General features: G+C 47.9%; 1 protein-coding gene across 2 annotated transcripts in view; it reads right to left on the bottom strand.

The window, feature by feature from the left end:
* Positions 1–5,713: 5,713 nt before the first annotated feature.
* Positions 5,714–18,712, bottom strand: part of LOC124005345 (protein phosphatase Slingshot homolog 2-like) — a 37,651-nt gene continuing 24,652 nt past the window's right edge. For both annotated transcript variants that reach the window (XM_046314495.1, XM_046314494.1), the window contains 13 exons: positions 15,929–16,041; positions 14,905–14,969; positions 14,597–14,724; positions 14,431–14,496; positions 14,267–14,332; positions 13,907–14,101; positions 11,803–11,896; positions 11,580–11,708; positions 11,376–11,422; positions 11,105–11,251; positions 9,472–9,672; positions 8,250–9,339; positions 5,714–7,667 (listed from right to left, as the gene is read on the bottom strand). In XM_046314495.1, coding sequence (XP_046170451.1) covers positions 6,198–7,667; positions 8,250–9,339; positions 9,472–9,672; positions 11,105–11,251; positions 11,376–11,422; positions 11,580–11,708; positions 11,803–11,896; positions 13,907–14,101; positions 14,267–14,332; positions 14,431–14,496; positions 14,597–14,724; positions 14,905–14,969; positions 15,929–16,041 — 3,811 coding nt within the window. In that variant the 3' untranslated portion in view covers positions 5,714–6,197. The remainder of the gene's footprint in view (positions 7,668–8,249; positions 9,340–9,471; positions 9,673–11,104; positions 11,252–11,375; positions 11,423–11,579; positions 11,709–11,802; positions 11,897–13,906; positions 14,102–14,266; positions 14,333–14,430; positions 14,497–14,596; positions 14,725–14,904; positions 14,970–15,928; positions 16,042–18,712) is intronic.

Genomic DNA, 18,712 nt, shown 5'->3' with positions numbered 1-18,712 from the left:
ATGTCAGACGTTATTGTTAATATGATAACCCTATGACAGGAGACTGGTTCGTTGGCAGCTAGTCTGCTCACAGTTACAGCATCCCAAACAGTTACATCATCCTAAACCTTTCAATGTGTCCTAAACCCATCATGCAGCTGCTATTGCTCACCCTTTGGACTCCGTAGGGGCTGAAATAACCTTTTATGTGAAGCCATACTATATGGCTTCACATAAATGAATATATACTGAAGAAAAACATAAATGCACATAAAACAATTTCAAACATTTTACTGAGTTACAGTTCATATAAGGAAATCAGTTAATTGAAATAATGCATTAGGCCCTAATCTATGGATTTCACATGATTGGGAATATTGATCTGTTGCTCACAGATACCTTAACATAAAGTTAGGGGAGGGGATCAGAAAACCAGTCAGTATTTGGTGTGGCCACCATTTGCCTCATGCAGCAGGACACATCTCCTTTGCATAGAGTTGATCAAGCTGTTTATTGTGGCCTGTAGAATGTTGTCCCACTCCTCTTCAATGGCTGTGCGAAGTTGCTGGATATCGTATACGTCGATCCAGAGCATCCCAAACATGCTCAATGGGTGACATGTCTGGTGAGTATGCAGGCCATGGAAGAACTGGGACATTTTCAGCTTCCAGGAATTGTGTACAGATCCTTGCGACATGGGGCCGTGCATTATCATGCTGCAACGTGAGGTTATGGCGGCAGATGAATGGCACGACAATTGGCCTCATGATCTCGTCATGGCATCTATGTGCATTCGGATAAAATGCAATTGTGTTCGTTGTCTGTAGCTTATGCCTGCCCAAACCATAACCTCACCGCCACCACGGGGCACTCTGTTCACAACATTGACATCAACAAACCGCTCGTCAACACAACGCCATAAACTTCCATCTTGCCCGGTACTGTTGAAACCGGGATTCATCCGTGAAGAGCACACTTCTCCAGCGTGCCAGTGGCCATCGAAGGTGAGCATTTGCCTACTGAAGTCAGTTACATCCCCGAACTGCAGTCAGGTCAAGACCCTTGAGAGGACGACGAGCATGCAGGTGAGCTTCCACGAGACAGTTTCTGACAGTTTAAGCAGATATTCTTCAGTTGTGCAAACCCAGTTTCATCAGCTGACCTGGTGGTTGGTCTCAGACGATCCCGCAGGTGAAGAAACCGGATGTGGAGGTCCTGGACTGGCGTGGTTACATGTGGTCAGCGGTTGTGAGGCCGGTTGGACGTACTGCTAAATGTTCTAAAACAACGTTGAAGGAAGCTTATGGTAGTGAAATTAACATTCAATTCTCTGGCAAGTTATCTGGTGGACATTCCTCCAGTCAGCATGTCAATTGCGAGCTCCCTCAAAACTTGTGACATATGTGTCACAAAACTGCACATTTTAGAGTGGCCTTTTATTGTCCCCAGCACAAGGTGCACCGGTGTAATGATCATGCTGTTTAGTCAGCTTCTTGATATGCCACACCTGTCAGGTAGATGGATTATCTTGGAGAAATGCTCACTAATGGATGTAAAAAAAACAAATTTGAGCAAATGGAACATTTCTGGGATCTTTTATTTGAACAGATGGCACCAAACACTTTACATGGTGCATTTATATTTGTGTTCAGTGTAGATCTATCTTTTTTCATGGAGGTTATTACAGGGAGCACAGATATTGTAGGTTTCTGTTATCAAGGGAGAGGTGAGATATGGAGAGAATAGAGATGAGACATGGGGACTGGTGGAGACGCGTTTCATGGTGAGCTTTGTGAGTTTGAAATTCTAATGAAAAAGCATCTGTACCTGATATGAATGGAGTTGTGATGTGTTTGTCTGTGTGGAGTTGTGGTATTTGTATGACATTCCAGCATAGCCTACACGTGTGTGGGTTTTCATTTCTGACCTGAGCCAAACTCTGAGGGGTGGGGCGGGGGGGGTTATATATGGGCAGGTGTCACAAGTTGCTTGGTTTTTAGTACAAAAAAAATTAAATAGTACTAGAACATCAGCACAAGTTAGGAGTCTGGTTCTTACTCCTATTTATTGTTTAGCTTGCCAGATAATTATTATTTTAAGTGGCTGGTTTTCACGAAGTTGGAGCTAGAGGTAATGAAACTATGTGGCGTATGTATGGAAGTCAATAATAATAAAACATCGGTGGTATTCCCGTTTCTTTCATTAAAGGACAAATTCACAGCTTTTTAACATCAGATGACTTATCTCCAGCACCAAACCAGTGTCTAACTTCAACATTCTGTTAAAGTTGTACGATAAGAAAAAGTATTAAGAATTACTCCAGATGACATCATAGAACAGGAAATACTATAACATGTATAAACCAGTGTAATCTTCACGGCAGTTTATGACAACCCAGTACCTTGGCTGATCTCTGAATATACTGTACCTCGTGCCAGCGGCATACCACCCTGCATCCCACTGCTGACTTGCCTCTGAAACTAAGCAGGTTGTCCCTGGATGAGAGACCAGATGCTGCTTGAAGTGGTATTGGATGGCCAATATGAGGCACTCTTTTGTCTAAAAAAACAAATCCCACAGCAGTGATTGGGAACATTCAAAGGCCCTTTCATGTGATGTTAAACGGGTGTCCTTCTGACCCTCTATGGTCACTAAAGATCCCATGGCACTTATTGTAGGGGTGTTAACCCTGTTGTCCTGGCTAAATTCCCAATCTGACAATCATGGCCACCTAATCAACCCCAGCTTCCAACTGGCTCATTCCTGCACCTATTCCCTAGGTTGTTGCTCTAAATGAGAATGTGTTTTCAGTCAACTTACCCGTTAACAAAATGAACACAAACTGTATCTCTGCAGTCAGATGATACCAATGATAAGTATTAATCCTAGATTACACACAGGTTCCGCCATTTAGGTACACCTGCAAGGTAAAATATTTTGGAATCTATAGAAATGCATTTATTAATGTCTACATTTGTGTTTGACAAGTATATTATATTACAGTCTCCTTAATACATATTTTTAAATTATATTATGTGAACTGAACATTTACAGTACCAGTCAAAAGTTACCTACTCATTCAAGGGGTTCTCTTTATTTCTACTATTTTCCACATTGTAGAATAATAGTGAAGACAAAACTATGAAATAACACATATGGAATCATGTCGTAACCAAAACAGTGTTAAAGAAATAATAAATTACATTTTATATTTGAGATTCTTCAAAAGTAGCCACCCTTTGCTTTGATGTCATCACACTCTTGGCATTCTGTCAACCAGCTTCATGAGGTAGTCCCCTGGAATGCATTTCAATTAACAGGTGTGCCTTGTTAAAAGTTAATTTGTGGAATTTCTTTCCATAATGCGTTTGAGCCAATCAGTTGTGTTGTGACAAGGTAGGGGCGGAATACAGAAAATAGCCCTATTTGGTAAAAGATCAAGTCCACATTATGGCAAGAACAGCTCAAATAAGCAAAGAGAAACAACAGTCCATCACTTTAAGACATGGTCAGTCAATCCGGAAAATTTCAAGAACTTTGAACGTTTCTCCAAGTGCAATCGCAAAACCATCAAGTGCTATGATGAAACTGGCTCTCATGAGGACCGCCACAGGAAAGGAAGACCCAGAGTTACCTCTGTTCATTAGTTACCAGCCTCAGAAATTGAAGCCCAAATAAATGCTTCACAGAGTCCAAATAACAGACACATCAAAATCAACTGTTCAGAGGAGTGTGTGTGAATCAGGCCTTCATGTTCAAATTGCTGCGAAGAAACCACTACTTAAGGACACCAATAAGAAGAAACTTGCTTGGGCCAAGAAACACAAGAAATTGACATTCGGTAGAAATCTGTCCTTTGGAATTTTTTGATTCCAACCGCCGTGTCTTTTTGTGAGACGCAGTGTAGGTGAACGGATGATCTCTGCATGTGTGATTCCCACCGTGAAGCATGGAGGTGGTGGTGTGATGGTGTCGTGGGGCTTTGCTGGTGACAATGTCAGTGATTTATTTAGAATTCAAGGCACACTTAACCAGCATAGCTACCACAGCATTCTGCAGTGATACACCATCACATCTGGTTTGGGTTAAGTGGGACTATCAATTGTTTTTCAACAGGACAATGACCCAACACACCTCCAGGCTGTGTAAGGGCTATTTGACCAAGAAGAGAGTGATGGAATGCAGCATCAGATGACCTGGCCTCAACCCAATTGAGATGGTTTGGACCGCAGAGTGAGGGAAAGCAACCAACTCAGTGCTCAGCATACGTGGGAACTCCTTCAAGACTGTTGGAAAAGCATTCCAGGTGAAGCGTATTGAGAGAATGCCAAGTGTGTGCAAAGCTGTCATCAAGGCAAAGGGTGGCTACTTTGAAGAATCTCAAATATATAATATTTTGATTTGTTTAACACTTTTTTGGTTATGACATGATTCAATATGTTCTTTCATAATTTTGATGTCTTCTATTATTATACAATGTAGAAAATAGTAAAAATAAAGAAAAACCCTTCAATGGAGGTGTCCAAATTTGACTGGTGCTGTATATAAATATATATAAACATTCTATTGAGCAGTAATGTTACTATCCTCACTACAACAAAGATATTCTTAAATACATGCAATTTTGTCCTTGAAACATTTGAAATACTGTAGGATTCCCATTCATTCCTATGGAGGAGTACCAATATGGCAGCCGGTGGCTTCAAACCACTCATTGGCCATTTACACAGCAATCCAGGGTTGATACACATCATTGGGTGATAACTTTCCTACGTAGTTCAGCATCTACTAGCCAGCTCACCAAATGACTGAGAAGTGAAAGCACAAGCACAAGCCCAGGAATCAGACAGGCTGTTTTGAGCAGCATTCACATCCACTTTCATCTTTAAAAACATATCCGTTTTGCCGGAACGAATAAAAACAGTACGAGGGGCTCAGCTCTGTAAATGTGTGGAGAATCTTTAGAGGTAGGAAGATAAATAACATATCCATCCCAAATGCATTTGGAGGGCGCTAAACCAAACCTCTGCACCAAGGATGAGGCTCTTCATTTAAATATTGAACTTCTTAATAAACCCGTTAAATGTTTTAGTGTAGCATTTCACAAATATTTCTACATTTGAGTTAAACTACTGCGTTGTAGGGGCAGGCTGTACATTTCATTCACAAGGTAGATTCTTTGAAAGCTTTCCAATATGACAGCACCCTGTGTATATCAGACACTATGTCATCTGGGAGGCTGGCAACCTAAATCTCAGACGATTTTAATTAAACCGATGAACCAGGGAAGTCAAATTGTCAGTGTTAAATATTCTGACGTGCAGACTTCACTACCTTAGGGAAACATTATTTACATGTTGATAGATGCTGGATATTTTTGAGTTGGTGCTTTTTCCAATTGCTATTTCCTGAACGCCTCAGAACACATTGGGCCTAACGTTGCACTTCCTATCCTGTCCACATGGGGGACGTCAAGACAGATCCTCAATATAAGGCAGAGCCATTAACCTGGGCTGAGTTCAGCAGGGCACAACGTTGAGCAGTGTTCACAGAGAAATATGTTACGTAGAACAAACACCTCTCTGACATGTAGAATAAGCGACCATGTAGTCTCTGTTCAGGACATTTCTATCAACAATGCTCCACAACGTTTACAACTGAACACAGAACACTACAGGAGATCTCTTTAAAAAATAAAACTCCTCTTGATTTCAATCATGAATCACAGGAGTCATGTATTTAAAAAAAATTTAATAGGTAACAGCTACAGGATAAAAATAAAAAAATCTTTGTCTCGTTTAAAATAAGAATAAAGGATGTGAGTGACACTTCTCTTCACACACAGACAGGCTACCATAGAATCAGTGCAAAACATTCCCCAGGTAAAAATAACTTTAAAAAAGATAAAAACAAGAGTAAAGTGCATGTTGTTTGAGAAACAGCCCACTAATTATAGTTGTAGAAATTACAGCTGTTTTAGAAACCATAAGAGAGGGGGGCACAGACACACATACCTCCACAGACTCAGCATTCACCTGAACATACACAGACCACAAGTCCACACTAACAGATTACATAGGGTCCAACACAGCTAGTCAGTGCACACATACGACAGACAAGGGCCCAAGGGGGACAGTCTGGAACATAGTGCACATGTAGGGCCGAGGCAACCCCACACACACTCAGACACCTTCGGCCTAGGACCGAGTGTAGTGAAGTTACATGGTATTGTAGAGCAGAGTGGCAGTCCGTTTCTTGTCTGTAGCCTTGCGGACCCGCCGCAGCAGGTGACTCTTCCCACTCTTCGGGGACTGGGTGCGGGTGAGCTGGGGGGAGAGGTCTGTCTCTAGCTCCTCCCCTTGAAGAACAAGAAATGGAGGTGAGGAGGGAGATGGGGGATCACTCCATGCAATCTGGGAGCCCCTATCAGTCCTGTCTGGGTCCAGTGGGTACACCCCCTTTAGGGGGGCCCTGGGTGTGGTGGGGGGGCTCCAGGACAACACCCGCTGCTTTTTGGAGACATCTTCTAAGCTGGGGTGATGGTGAGAGCGGGGGTGAGGGGTGGGCACGAATGGGGGTCCATGAGGGCTGGCAGTGGTGGGCCGTAGGTCCCAGTCACTCAGGTCATTGGCTGACAGCTCCAGGCAGTCCAGCTTGGCCAGCGAGGCTGAGCGCTTCATCAAGGAGGGGGGTGTGAGGCCCGCCTGGCGGATCCGCACCTCGATCTCCATGGCCCTATGCCACAAGGGCATCTCCCTGTGATGCAGGCCCTGGAGCGGATGCTGCCCCTGACCAGGTCTCTCTCCAGCCCCCAGTCCCAGCCCCCCCGCCTCATACAGGAAGGCCTGCAGCTCCCTCAGGGTCTCCTGGATCTTCTCCAGCTCCTCACTGCTGCGTGCCAGGGCCAGCCTTCCGTGGTGGGGCGGGGGAGGAGAGGGGCGATCCGTGTCTGAGTCCAGGGCCGTCACCCCCTCCAGCCACAGCAGTGCAGGGGAGGCCCGGAGCTGGGCCCTAGATGGCTCCAGAGACTGGCACACGATGATTGGGATTGGCTTATGGGTGTTGCGGGCGTCTAGGTAGTGAGAGAAGGAAGGCTCTGGGGCAACGTCCATGTCTAAGACGACCAACCCTCCCTCTGTTCCTCTGGTAAACTCTGTGTCTCCTTTGGGCTCTGCAGACACAGTGAAAGCCTCGTTCAGTATTCTTCCTTGTTCAGGAGCAGGGGGGAAGTCAATGGTAGGAGCGAGGAGGGGTGGGCAGTCCGTGCTTGTCGTTTGGAGAGGAGAGGGTGTGGGGTGAAACTCTGCACTGGGGGAGTGGAGAGGGGAGCGTTGGGTAGACGTGTTGCTGAGAGTTAAGTCCAGCTCCTGCCTCAGCCTCTGCTCCAGTTGTTTGGTTGCCCTGCGCACCGAGCCGGCCGGCCAATCCGAGGGAGGCGTGGAGGGGGATTGTGGGTAGGAGGAGGGCGAGGTCAGTGGTGCCACCTCGTCCTGGTCATCTGGGCACAGCTGCTGGGGGCTGCGGGGAGCCGGCTGAGCGGAGGAGAGGGGCGTCGCTGCCGGGGGGTGGGATATGGACTCTATCTCTGTGACGATATGGCGGACTGACACGCCGTTGTCGTGATGGGGAGGCGGCGAGGCTTTGGCGTGACTGGATCGGTCGCTACAGTCCTCCGTATGGGGGGAATTCTGAGATGGAGACGGAACAGAGAGAATGGTTTGAATGTCTGCTTTAAATGATACCTAAGCACAGTTACCTTTGTATTAATGCTGGAGCATCACTAAAAGCTTCTAAAAGACACTTTACAGAAAGAAAAGAACACCATCACAAAGTCTGTAGACAACAGCTGTCTCAGACTGCTAATCTAGGATCAGCTCCTCCTGTCAATATAATCTTATTCGTTGTGATCTCAAAGGCAAAACTGATGCCAAATCAGCCCTCCTAGTCTGAGACGCTTGATACATAGGGCACCTGATGTTACATATTAGCAATGGAAACTGATCATAATGTAACGGTACTTTCAATAGGTGGCAGTATTGTACAAACCATCCCCAAAGACATCCTTGTGTTTCCCCCTCCCCATCTAATGGATTTGATCATAATCCGTTCGATTGACTGCCTCCATTGAGTACTGTAATCTTGTTAATCACTCAGTAACTCTCAGCAGGGCTGTGGAGCCCTGAAGACCATAGACAGGAGGCTGGCGTTCATCATTCGAAGTAATTTCAATGTATAAAAAAATAAAAACACAAAAAACATGGCCACCTCACCTTTCCCTGTTCCTCTTCCTCTGTGACTGGCAGTGCTCCAGCAGGGTTCTCGGGGGACAGCGGCTGCAGCTCCTGGCTGGGGCACCGCGGCTGAGGCGTCCGCTGAGCCATCTGCTCCGAAAGAATCCGAGTCCTTCCGTCTTGGGACAGGCCCAGGAATTTCTCCCGGGCGCTGAAGAAGTCAATGCTGTCTGTGCTGAGGTTGGAGGACGAGGTAACACATGTGGTGTCAACAGGGTTAGCGAGGACAGTGTCTTTGTCACCGCCGCAACTGGGGTTGTTGTTGTCGTCATTTGCGTAGGGTCCTAAAGACAGAGGCGTTGTTGCGGTGAGTGGGCTCACGGCCATGGGGATCCCTGGGGACGCCATAATGACACTTTCCCCCCTCTCGCTCAGCGGGTCTGACAGGGAGCATCCCAAGGTGTCCGAGTCGTCGCTGGACTCCAGGGTGGCCTGAGATACGACTTCTGAGCTGCTGAGGTCAGGCAGATCCAGGGTCAGCGCTACACTCTGGTCTTTCTGTTTAGGCACAGGACTGGACAGCTGTGTGCTCAAACCTAGATGGAGGGATTTGGCCAGTGGCTGGGGGATGAGAGAAGGAGGGAGGATATGCAGTGAGGGGGGAGGATGGGGGACGGCAGTGATTGGCACTGTCACAGCCACCACCGCCAGAGCAGAGTTGTCCATTCTTTCCTCCGGCCCCACCGTAGCCGCCCGCGGAGCAGGCAGCGGCGGGAGGAAGGGGTCCTGACGGGGTCCCCGCCCTCGAGAAGACCGGTTCTCCCGGGAGTCACATAGACCGTCGGACGCTGACGGGCCAGGGGAGTGGGAGTGTGAGCGAGTGAGTCGGACGGGCTCCGACTGCGTGTCTGAGATGTGGGAGCCCTCGGCCTTGTTGTTAGGATCATTGGCGGCGCCAAGCGCCTGGAGCAGGAAGCGTTGCAGGGATGGGGTGGGGCCGATGTTGTTGTGGGGGTCCGAGCGGCCCAAGGTGTGGCTGTGAGGGCGCGTCTTACACAGTAGAGACTCGTGGCGCTCTGAGAGGTCGCTGTCCGAGTGGGAGCGCCACAACTTGTTGTGCCTCTGCTTACTGCAGAGAAAGGAGGAGGAAAATAACAAACTGTCAATTCTCTTCATTCCATCATTTACACTGGAAAAGAGGTCACTGCAGAGCCAGTCGTCTGTGTGGCCCAGGATGTGAGAGCTGTTTGTGTGTCTCTACCTGGCCAGCAGGATACCCTGGTACTCCTCCAACTGCTTCATGAAGGAGGGGTTGGGCTTGGTGACGCCGCGACGCTCCTTGACGTAGTCGAAGGCCCTCCCCAGGTCCCAGCTGTACTCCTTCATGGCGTAAGCGATCACCGTGGAAGCCGAGCGACTCACACCCATCTTACAGTGGACCAGGCACTTCGCCCCTGCTTTCCTAATAGGGGAACACAGAGCACGGGTTAGAGTAGAGGGAGTGAAGAGGACAAGCTGATGACATACAGTGCATTCAGTAAGTATTCAGACCCCTTCCCCACATTTCTATTATGTTACAGGCTTGTTCTAAAATGGATTCAATTATTTTTTCTCCTCATCAATCTTCATACAATACCACATAATAAAAAAGAAAAAACAGGTGTAGAAAAAGAATCTCTTATATAAAATATGACATTTACATAAGTATTTAGACCCTTTACTCAGTGCTTTGTTGAAGCACCTTTGGCAGCGATTACATCCTTGTGTCTTCTTGGGTATGATGCTACAGTATAAGCTTGGCACACCTGTGTTTGGAGAGTTTCTCCCAGTCTTCTCTGCAGATCCTCTCAAGCTCTGTCAGTTTGGATGGGGAGCGTTGCTGTTCAGCTATTTTCAGGTCTGTCCAGAGATCTTCGATCGAGTTCAAGTCTGGACTCTGGCTGGGCCACTCAAGGACATTCAGGGACTTGTCCCGAAGTCACTCCTGCATTATGTTGGCTGTGTGCTTAGGGTCGTTGTCCTGTTGGAAGATAAACCTTTGCCCCAGTCTGAGGTCCTGAGCAGGTTTGTTCCATTCATCTTTCCCTCAATCCTGACTAGTCTCCCAATTCTCTCTCTGAGCTTTATGGACAATTCCTTCAAACTCATGGCTTGGTTTTTGCTCTGAGACAGGTGTGTAGTGACAGGTGAGTACCTTTCCAAATCATGTGCAATCAATTGAATTTACCACAGGTGGACTCCAATGAAGTTGTAGAAACATCTCAAAGATAATCAATAATCAAGTCTCACAGTAAAGGCTCTGAATACTTAAGTTATTTCAAGTTTTATTTTAATTCTAAAAACCTGTTTTCGCTTTGTCATTATGGGGTAGTGCGTGTAGATTGATGAGGAATTTATTTATTTAATCCATTTTAGAATAAGGCTGTAACGTTTCAACATTTTGAAAAGGGGAAGGGGTCTGAATACTTCCAGAACACACTGTACAGTAGTGTATCTTGATATAGTGTCTCATGGTTATGGTATAGAGCCTTCAAACTCAACTCTGGACCTAGAAGCCAGTTCCACTGCTTGTTTTCATTGTTCCCCTCTAATCAGGGACTGATTTAGACCTGGGACACCAGGTGGATGCAATTCATTCTCAGGTCAAACAGAAAACCAGCAGGCTCCAGACTTCGCAGGGTTAGAGTTGAATACCCCTGGTAAAGACCATTCACATTGCTAAAAAAGAACCATGCTAAAATCAAATATGCAAAAAATGACATTTTAATATAAACATTCTCAAAATTAAAGCGAATCCTCTTAAAACATAATCAATAATAGTACATTTTCTTTGACAGATGGCTTTCTAGAGACTCCAGGACACCGAATAGAGTGCATCATATCAGAGCTCTTACTTGGCCTTGGTGATGAACTTGTAGGTGTCGTTCCAGTACTCCAGCAGGTTGGTGGCCTCCTCGTCGTACACGCGGATGTTGTGGTACTCAAACATGCCCGGGAAGAAGTTGTCGATCTCCCGCGTCACGTTGAGGATGTACCTCACACTGAAGGAGTGAAACGGAGAACGTTACTCGTTGGAACTTCTACTCAGTATTGAAACTGTGCTGCAACTGTCACAGTAACCAACAGTCTGACATTGATGATAGACAAGTCAGAATGGTCTCTTACCCACTGGTCTGCAGCTCCTCCAAGTTTGAGGCGTTCCACTCAGAGCCCTGGATACAAAAACAGAATTAAGTCCAAAACTCGACAGATAATCTTAGAGATATTATCAGACAAACAGGCAGAAAAAGGGACAAAAAGAGGAAGACGACTTAAAAGTAGTGTACTATACAGGCAATAGGGTGCCACAGTCCTTGACCATGTACTTACCAGGTAAACATGGTCAAAGATCTCTGTGGGGCTGTCCATCTGACCCAGGATGACGATCATCTCGTTGTCAATAAACTCCTTGAACTCCCGAAGGTTGCACACCATCTGCATCTCCAGCTCTGTGCGAATCTGATGAGGAACCAGTAGAGAACCCGTTAGAACCCGTACATAACCTGTTCGAACCAGAACCGGTAGTGTGCGTGCGTCGACGCCTGTAACCCACCTCTTTGGAGGTGACATTCTCCAGGTCTTTCTGCATCATGATCTCGCGGAGGCGAGTCTTGATCAACCTCTCTGTGCGCTCCCTCTCTGTGGGCCTGTGGACACACAAAAAAAAAAAACACCCTCAGTACACACACACACACACACACACCTCTCAGTCCACCTCGGAGGGTTACGGGGGCTCAATTTACCTCTCACCCAAAACAGCTTGACACACCACACTAAATATGACTTAGAGGAACTCACTAAAGCCACTTCGTGCCCCAGGTTCTCCACATCATACAAAACCACAGAGCTCAGTCCACATTTGTTCTTGTTATAATGAGTCCCTGCCCTCCCTTCTCTAACTGCATTTGACGACACATTTAGCCACTTGCGCAGCACTAAGGGAAACATGCCCTGATTAGGTCCCATGAGACCCTGCTTCTGTTCTCCCCCCTCCCTCAGTCCCCACCCCCCCAATCACTCGCTCACTCCCTCCCTCCCCTCCCTCGATCCTCGTCTGTTCCCCCTCGCGATCTCTCGCTCCCGCTCCTACCAAATCACCTCTCGTCACAACTCACACCGTAATGTAGATCAGTGGCTATGCTCCCACAACAGTCAACATTGTGCAGCAGCAGCAACAGGTGTGTTGGGCTTTTGTGTCCCAGTCTGATGGCCCGTCACGCTTATTATTAGTATTATGACACGTCCTTATTGGAACATCGGAAAGAGCTTGTTTATAGAAACAAAGACTTGATTGACCTCTTGATGAAAGGGTTTGGAGACTTGGGACACTTGAAACTTTCCAGGACGAGACAGAGCGACCACCGGGGTTGGGTTACTGGCTCTGCCACGAGACCCTGACCACTTTGAATAACACACACGAACTCAAGGGTAGGGATCAATTTAATTTTAACTCAGTCAATTCCAGAAGTAAACTCGGAATTGGAATCCATTGGAATTTCAGTTGACCACCTGAATTGAAATCGACCCCAACACACTACAGTCGTAAGCGATACACTGTATCCAACTTCGCACATTCACGCTATACATGCATATTTAAAGGGACAAATCTGCGTAAAATCAGAGCATGGCCTCAATACTGAATAGAAGGAATGTGCAAAGAGTGAGGGCAAATTAAGTCTGATTGTCATCGACAGGTATCTTAGCTTCGGCAGTGACCCCAACAGGATTTAATAACACTAGCATAGTCTGCCTTTATGTGTGTGTGCACAGTACTCAAGCCTAACCAGGGTGTGTGTGTGTGTGTGTGTGTGTGTGTGTGTGTGTGTGTGTGTGCGCACGTCTTTCCACTGTGCCTGCATGGCGCGCCTTAACGCTAGCTGGGACGTTTGATGTCACTGCCGAGGCTTAGGGAGAGGCTTTACTCTCCTCATCTCTCCAGGAAAATACCTTTAAACCGCTTTGGGTTTGACCTCTTTCCCCTGCCTCGGTGGCACTCAGTCCATTCCTCTCCTTAAAACGTCTCCCAGCATGTCAAGTGGTATTATCTCTACTCAATAACTCAGTCACCCCTCCATCCTCCCCTTCGTTCCAACTGCCCACCTGCTTCTGTCTATCCGTCCGCTCGTCTACCCATCTGTCTCGCTACTTTTTCAAATGCAGAAATAAAGTGGTCACGGAGAGAGGGCTATTTTAGACGCTGCTGGCACGCAAGCCGAGTTCCGGCGTTACAGAAAGGCCCCCCTAAACGAGCAGGCACACGTGACCGCGACTGGGTGGGGAATTTCCCCGGGTTAATACAACCTGAAACCCAGAGCTGCATCCTCCTGCTACAGCAGATTGTTGATACCTCGGTCATAACCAGGTAATGTTGAGAGCACTGAGGGGTCTGACCTCTGGTCTCTAAGGCAAAGGTCGCAGGGGTACTAGAAGGTCTGCCTGAAGCTGGGTGTCGTGGCAACAAGGGAATCAGATAGCACTGCACTCGTAATTGGGCAATGTTGTTTTCTTTGGGAGATAAGTTGGTGTGAGTCCAGCTGACCTAACCCCCACAAGACCTCACCACAGTTGCTTAATATGGATGTGTGTGTGTGTGTGTGTGTGTGTGTGTGTGTGTGTGTGTGTGTGTGTGTGTGTGTGTGACTGAGTGGTACACTCACACGTCGGTGAAGAGGATGGGCGAGTCAGCGCGGTGGGACTGGACGTCCTGCATGGCGTTCCACTCGTTGATGCAGACCTGGTCAGAGGAGACCTGGCTCTGATAGTAGCTGACCCAGGTCAGGAACAGGCTGCCGGGGTAATGGTTGTGACAGCGAGCCACCTCACACGCCTTGTGGAGCGACTGCAGGGCGGACCTGGGGGGGAACAGGGGGAGGTGGAGAGGTAAGAAGAGGGGGAAAAAGCATGATAACAGGATAAACAACATAAAACAGGAGACAAGTATAGAGGAAGACAGCGATGGGAGGGGGGGGGTCCAAAGTCTGAGGAACAGAGACAGTGATGACAGGAGGAGCGCTCACCACATGGCCTGGACAGAGACCGGTTTGAAGACATGGACCCTGTTGACCGTGGACACACTGAAGCCCCTACAGAGACACAGACAGGTTATGTGACAGTCCCACTGGGCAGAAGAATGACAGTAAACGCAGGGAGGAGGAAACGGGTGTCGTATCGCTCTTCTTACCCATCTCCATCCAAGTGGATCAGTGTGTCGCTCCACAGGGGTAGAACCAACCCCATTGTGCATGAGCTGCAGGAGGAGACAGCTGTTAAAGACGTGACACACACACACACCTCCAAAAGATGTGGGTCTCTAACACACACTGCATGCAGTGGGACTAACTACGAACCTGTCTGAGGAGCCAAAGTCCATGCCCAGCACCACACTCTCCTCCGTGTCCTGTCTCCCATTGGTGGACACCACCACCATGTAGCGCGTGCACTGAGGCTGAGCGTACGCACTCTCCAGGCGCACAGCCTTATGGGATGACGGGAGAGGGAGAGAAAAGGAGGGATGAGGTCAAACGCTCTGCATTTTGGAAGTATTCGTCAGAATAGTCCCCAAACTCATTTGTCTGCCATGTGAATGAAACGTCATGAATTTGACATTTGCGCTTGACGTGTGCGAGCGCGGCGCCGAGCGCGAGAGATGACGTACCAGGCGGATGTTGTCTTCTGGCCGCAGCACGGTGAACATGGTCTGCAGGTGCAGCTGGAGGTCACCTGAGGGAGGAGAGAGAGAGCATCAGTCCACGAGCAGAATCGTACACCCTGCATGCCATCTGTGCCTACACACTACTCCCCTGGGTGAAGTCAGTCCACATTATACAGGCATACAAAACAAAGTGTCTGATTAAAACGACACAAGAAACTAAAAAAAAACATTTACATTCGAAAGCAGCCAAAGAAACACGAAGTGTCCTTCACAATTACTACTACAAGGGCCAAAAGGCCATTCGTCATTGAAAATAAGGGGGAAAAAACATTAGGGCTGGTACATACCACTAACAGAGTTAGGAAAAATCTCAGAGCAAACCTAGCGGAGCAGAGAGTTACAACAATTATCTCTGCCCTTGAGCACGAGGACACTGGTATGGAAAAACACTTGCCTAAATAGCAACTCTATGGCAAGGCAACGTGCAGTCAGTGGACCACCGGTGTCATATTGTAACAGTCAATTGAACTGGACAGCTCTGCTCTGATGACTTACACAACAGCGCAAGGGTTGGTTCCCTCAACACTGCAGAATGCCTGCTGCATTCCAACGATAAGCAGCACTATGGTTAGGCCTCATGTTGGGGCTGTGTCAGTTTCCCATGAGTCTGTGTTGAGTTTTGGGGCGCGTTCAGCAGGACACATCGTTGTGGAACATTCAGATAGGCTATTTCTATGTTATAAAGAGCTGAACAGACAGGCATCACTGACATGTAAAGTAAGGAATCGCGTTGGCCGTATGTGTGGCATTTCTATAATGAACGTTCCACAACGGTTTCCTATTGAACTCACCCCTGTCCTATGGTTGTGTTTGTCTGTTGGTTTATTGTCAGTCAGTCCGACAGTGGGAGGACATACCTGTGTGTTTGTCTGTTGGTTTATTGTCAGTCAGTCCGACAGTGGGAGGACATACCTGTGTGTTTGTCTGTTGGTTTATTGTCAGTCAGTCCGACAGTGGGAGGACATACCTGTGTGTTTGTTCTGCCGCTGGCTGGTGCCGGGCGCCGAGGAAGGGGAGGAGCCATTTCCCCGAGGCAGGAAGACTGCGGCGCCCTTCACAGTCAGGAAGCTGTCGCTGATGCTGATTGGAGAGAGAAAACACAGGGTCACAGAGGGGGCCAGAGACTGAGGCTAACAGAATGTTCCGGGCTAGAGGTTCACACACACACAGAGCTTCATTCTTCATAAGTCAGTCTGAAGAGCAACAACAACAACGTGGTCCAGGCGCTAGCTACAACCCGGTGTAACTACATGTAATAAACAGACAGAGCCACGTGCACTCCAGCACAGAACACAATGTTCCCCTCTGGCCAGGCCACATCCCCTTAACAGCTGGGGGCTGAGGGTCAGTTAGAGCCCCCCCCTGCACAACTGGCTCAGATGGAGCAGAGCTCCCGCTGTGGGAGTTCATGTGCGGGGTCACTCCTCTGTGGTACCACATAATCACGTTAACTATAGTACATAGCACACCATCACCACACTAGAACAAGAGGAGAGGTCATGCGATCTACAAGGGTTACTAGCTGATGGAGAGTGTGTGTGTGTGTGTGTGTGTGTGTGTGTGTGTGTGTGTGTGTGTGTGTGTGTGTGTGTGTGTGTGTGTGTGTGTGTGTGTGTGTGTGTGTGTGTGTGTACAGACACGAGTGTGTAGCTTACATCTCCACTATCTGCACAGCACAAAACATATTCTCACATGGTGGCACACTGACCTTAACTCATATCAGAGGGCGAGGAGACCTACTGAAGAATGTCAGGTGACTGATACAGGCCTAGGCTACCATTGACCCCATACAGGCCTAGGCTACCATTGTGCCTTATTGACTCCCATGAGAAGTGTGTCTTGATTGTGAGCTGCTGCTATGCTAAGCCCTACCTACTGATCCATACAGCCAGCCTCATTTCCACCACACAATCACATCTTGCGTGGATGATTGGGAAGCATAGAGTCAGTACCGTCCGTCGGTCTTTGTCCTCCCTCAGACACAGGATGGGGAAATGAGCAACGATGAGCCGAATAGCAGAAGCATGGGGGTGGCGTGGCAGAGAGAGGCTGTGCAATCTGAGGAGGACGCGCCTTGACCACAAATAGAAAGAAAACAAAGAGAAAAAAAACTAAACTTGGCCCGGGTTGAGCTCACTTCCCATTCTGACCCATTCACCTCTGACCCAGCCGTTTCCTCCTACTTCACCATCTCTCGCGCCGTCTTCACACCGCTACGTCGCCGTGTTTCACACAAACTTTTCTCCCCTCCTGTACAGCTGTATCTAACCATGTCTGAACCACGGGGGTGTAGCACATGCAAGTCCGGGGCAGGAAGGAGGAGCAGAGCAGCACCTCGCATGGTGTGTACAGTGAGTGAGTTTGTGTGCACGCGACAGAGTGAGAAAGCAAGAGAGAGAGGTTAAGCATTCACCTTGTGTTTTCCACTACGGGACACCTGAAAACGATGAGTAGCCTATCAGAATCAGACAGACAGCACCACAGGCAGCAGCGGCAGACAGGACAGAGCTCCAGCAGGAAGCTGGGGCACAATGTCAAGTGTAATACAACACTGACCCCTCAGCAAAGACCTTTGCACCTCCCGCCGGCGTAGGAATCCAAAACTAGGTAGCCAGACATACATCACTGTCGAGTGGATCTTTACTGTTGCTACAAAATATATTTGTTCTTTAAAATGACTACAAATAAAATAACTCAAATTAAATAAATGACTATACAATGACTAGACTGCCTTGATCAGCCACTGTAATTCACATTCAAATGAAGCACGGGAAATGGCTCTCCTTCGGGTGCATCTTTACTGTGTAAGATAAACCCAACAGTCGGATCAGTAGACAAAAAGGGGGCATTGTTGTCCACCGTCTATCTAGAACACTCCGTGTAACTGGTTCCAATGTGAAATATTATCCACACCTCAACTGATGAGGCTACGGCTGATCATTTCCCCAATGTAGTTTGAAACTCATACACGGTCCGTCGTAAATATTTCAGAACTATTCTGACTATGCTAGAGTGTTCTGAATCACCACTATGCGTGCGTGTTCCAAACGGTACCCCAATCCTGAAATAGTGCACTACTTTTGACCAGAGCCCTATGGGTGCAGCCCCTAACAGTGGAAATAATGAGTGTGGCTGTTTGATGGCAGAAAGAGAGCCACTCTAGACTAGAGCAGCTTTGGCCCTGATTCATGTCTACGGGTAGCAGGAGCGGGCATTGAGGCAGAGGGCGACACTCATCTTTCAGCATGTAGCACAGGGCAGTACTTGTTAGGGCACAGACACAAATCACCACTATGTGAGAGGCCCTTCTTTGATAGCCTAGCACCCCACTCTCCTCCTACGCCCAGAAAGACGTGTGTGTGTGTGTGTGTGTGTGTGTGTGTGTGTGTGTGTGTGTGTGTGTGTGTGTGTGTGTGTGTGTGTGTGTGACTGACACCCCCCCTCCCCCCTCCCATATAAGTTCCACTGACTAGGCGAGATATAAATATAGGCCCAGGCTGCAGAGGCCTGGCTGCCATGGCCAGCGCTGCTCAAGGCTTTATGAGTTCAGGACAGAAAGATAGGGGCTGTGGTGGTGCGAGTGTGAGAGAGAGAGAGTGTGAGAGAGTGTTGGAGAGAGTGAGGGGTGGATAGAGGGGCTGCGTTCTAGCACTTTCAAAGGTACAGATTAGGCAATGACAGACAGGTGCCCGCACTCACTCATACAGAGATGTGAATTAGCGAGCTGTTTTTAAATACAGAGCAAGAGTAG

Source organism: Oncorhynchus gorbuscha, linkage group LG19 (genome assembly GCF_021184085.1).
Source record: "Oncorhynchus gorbuscha isolate QuinsamMale2020 ecotype Even-year linkage group LG19, OgorEven_v1.0, whole genome shotgun sequence".
Lineage (NCBI taxonomy): Eukaryota > Metazoa > Chordata > Actinopteri > Salmoniformes > Salmonidae > Oncorhynchus > Oncorhynchus gorbuscha.
Note: the sequence above shows the minus strand (reverse complement) of the source record. Positions and strands in the feature narration are given on the sequence as shown.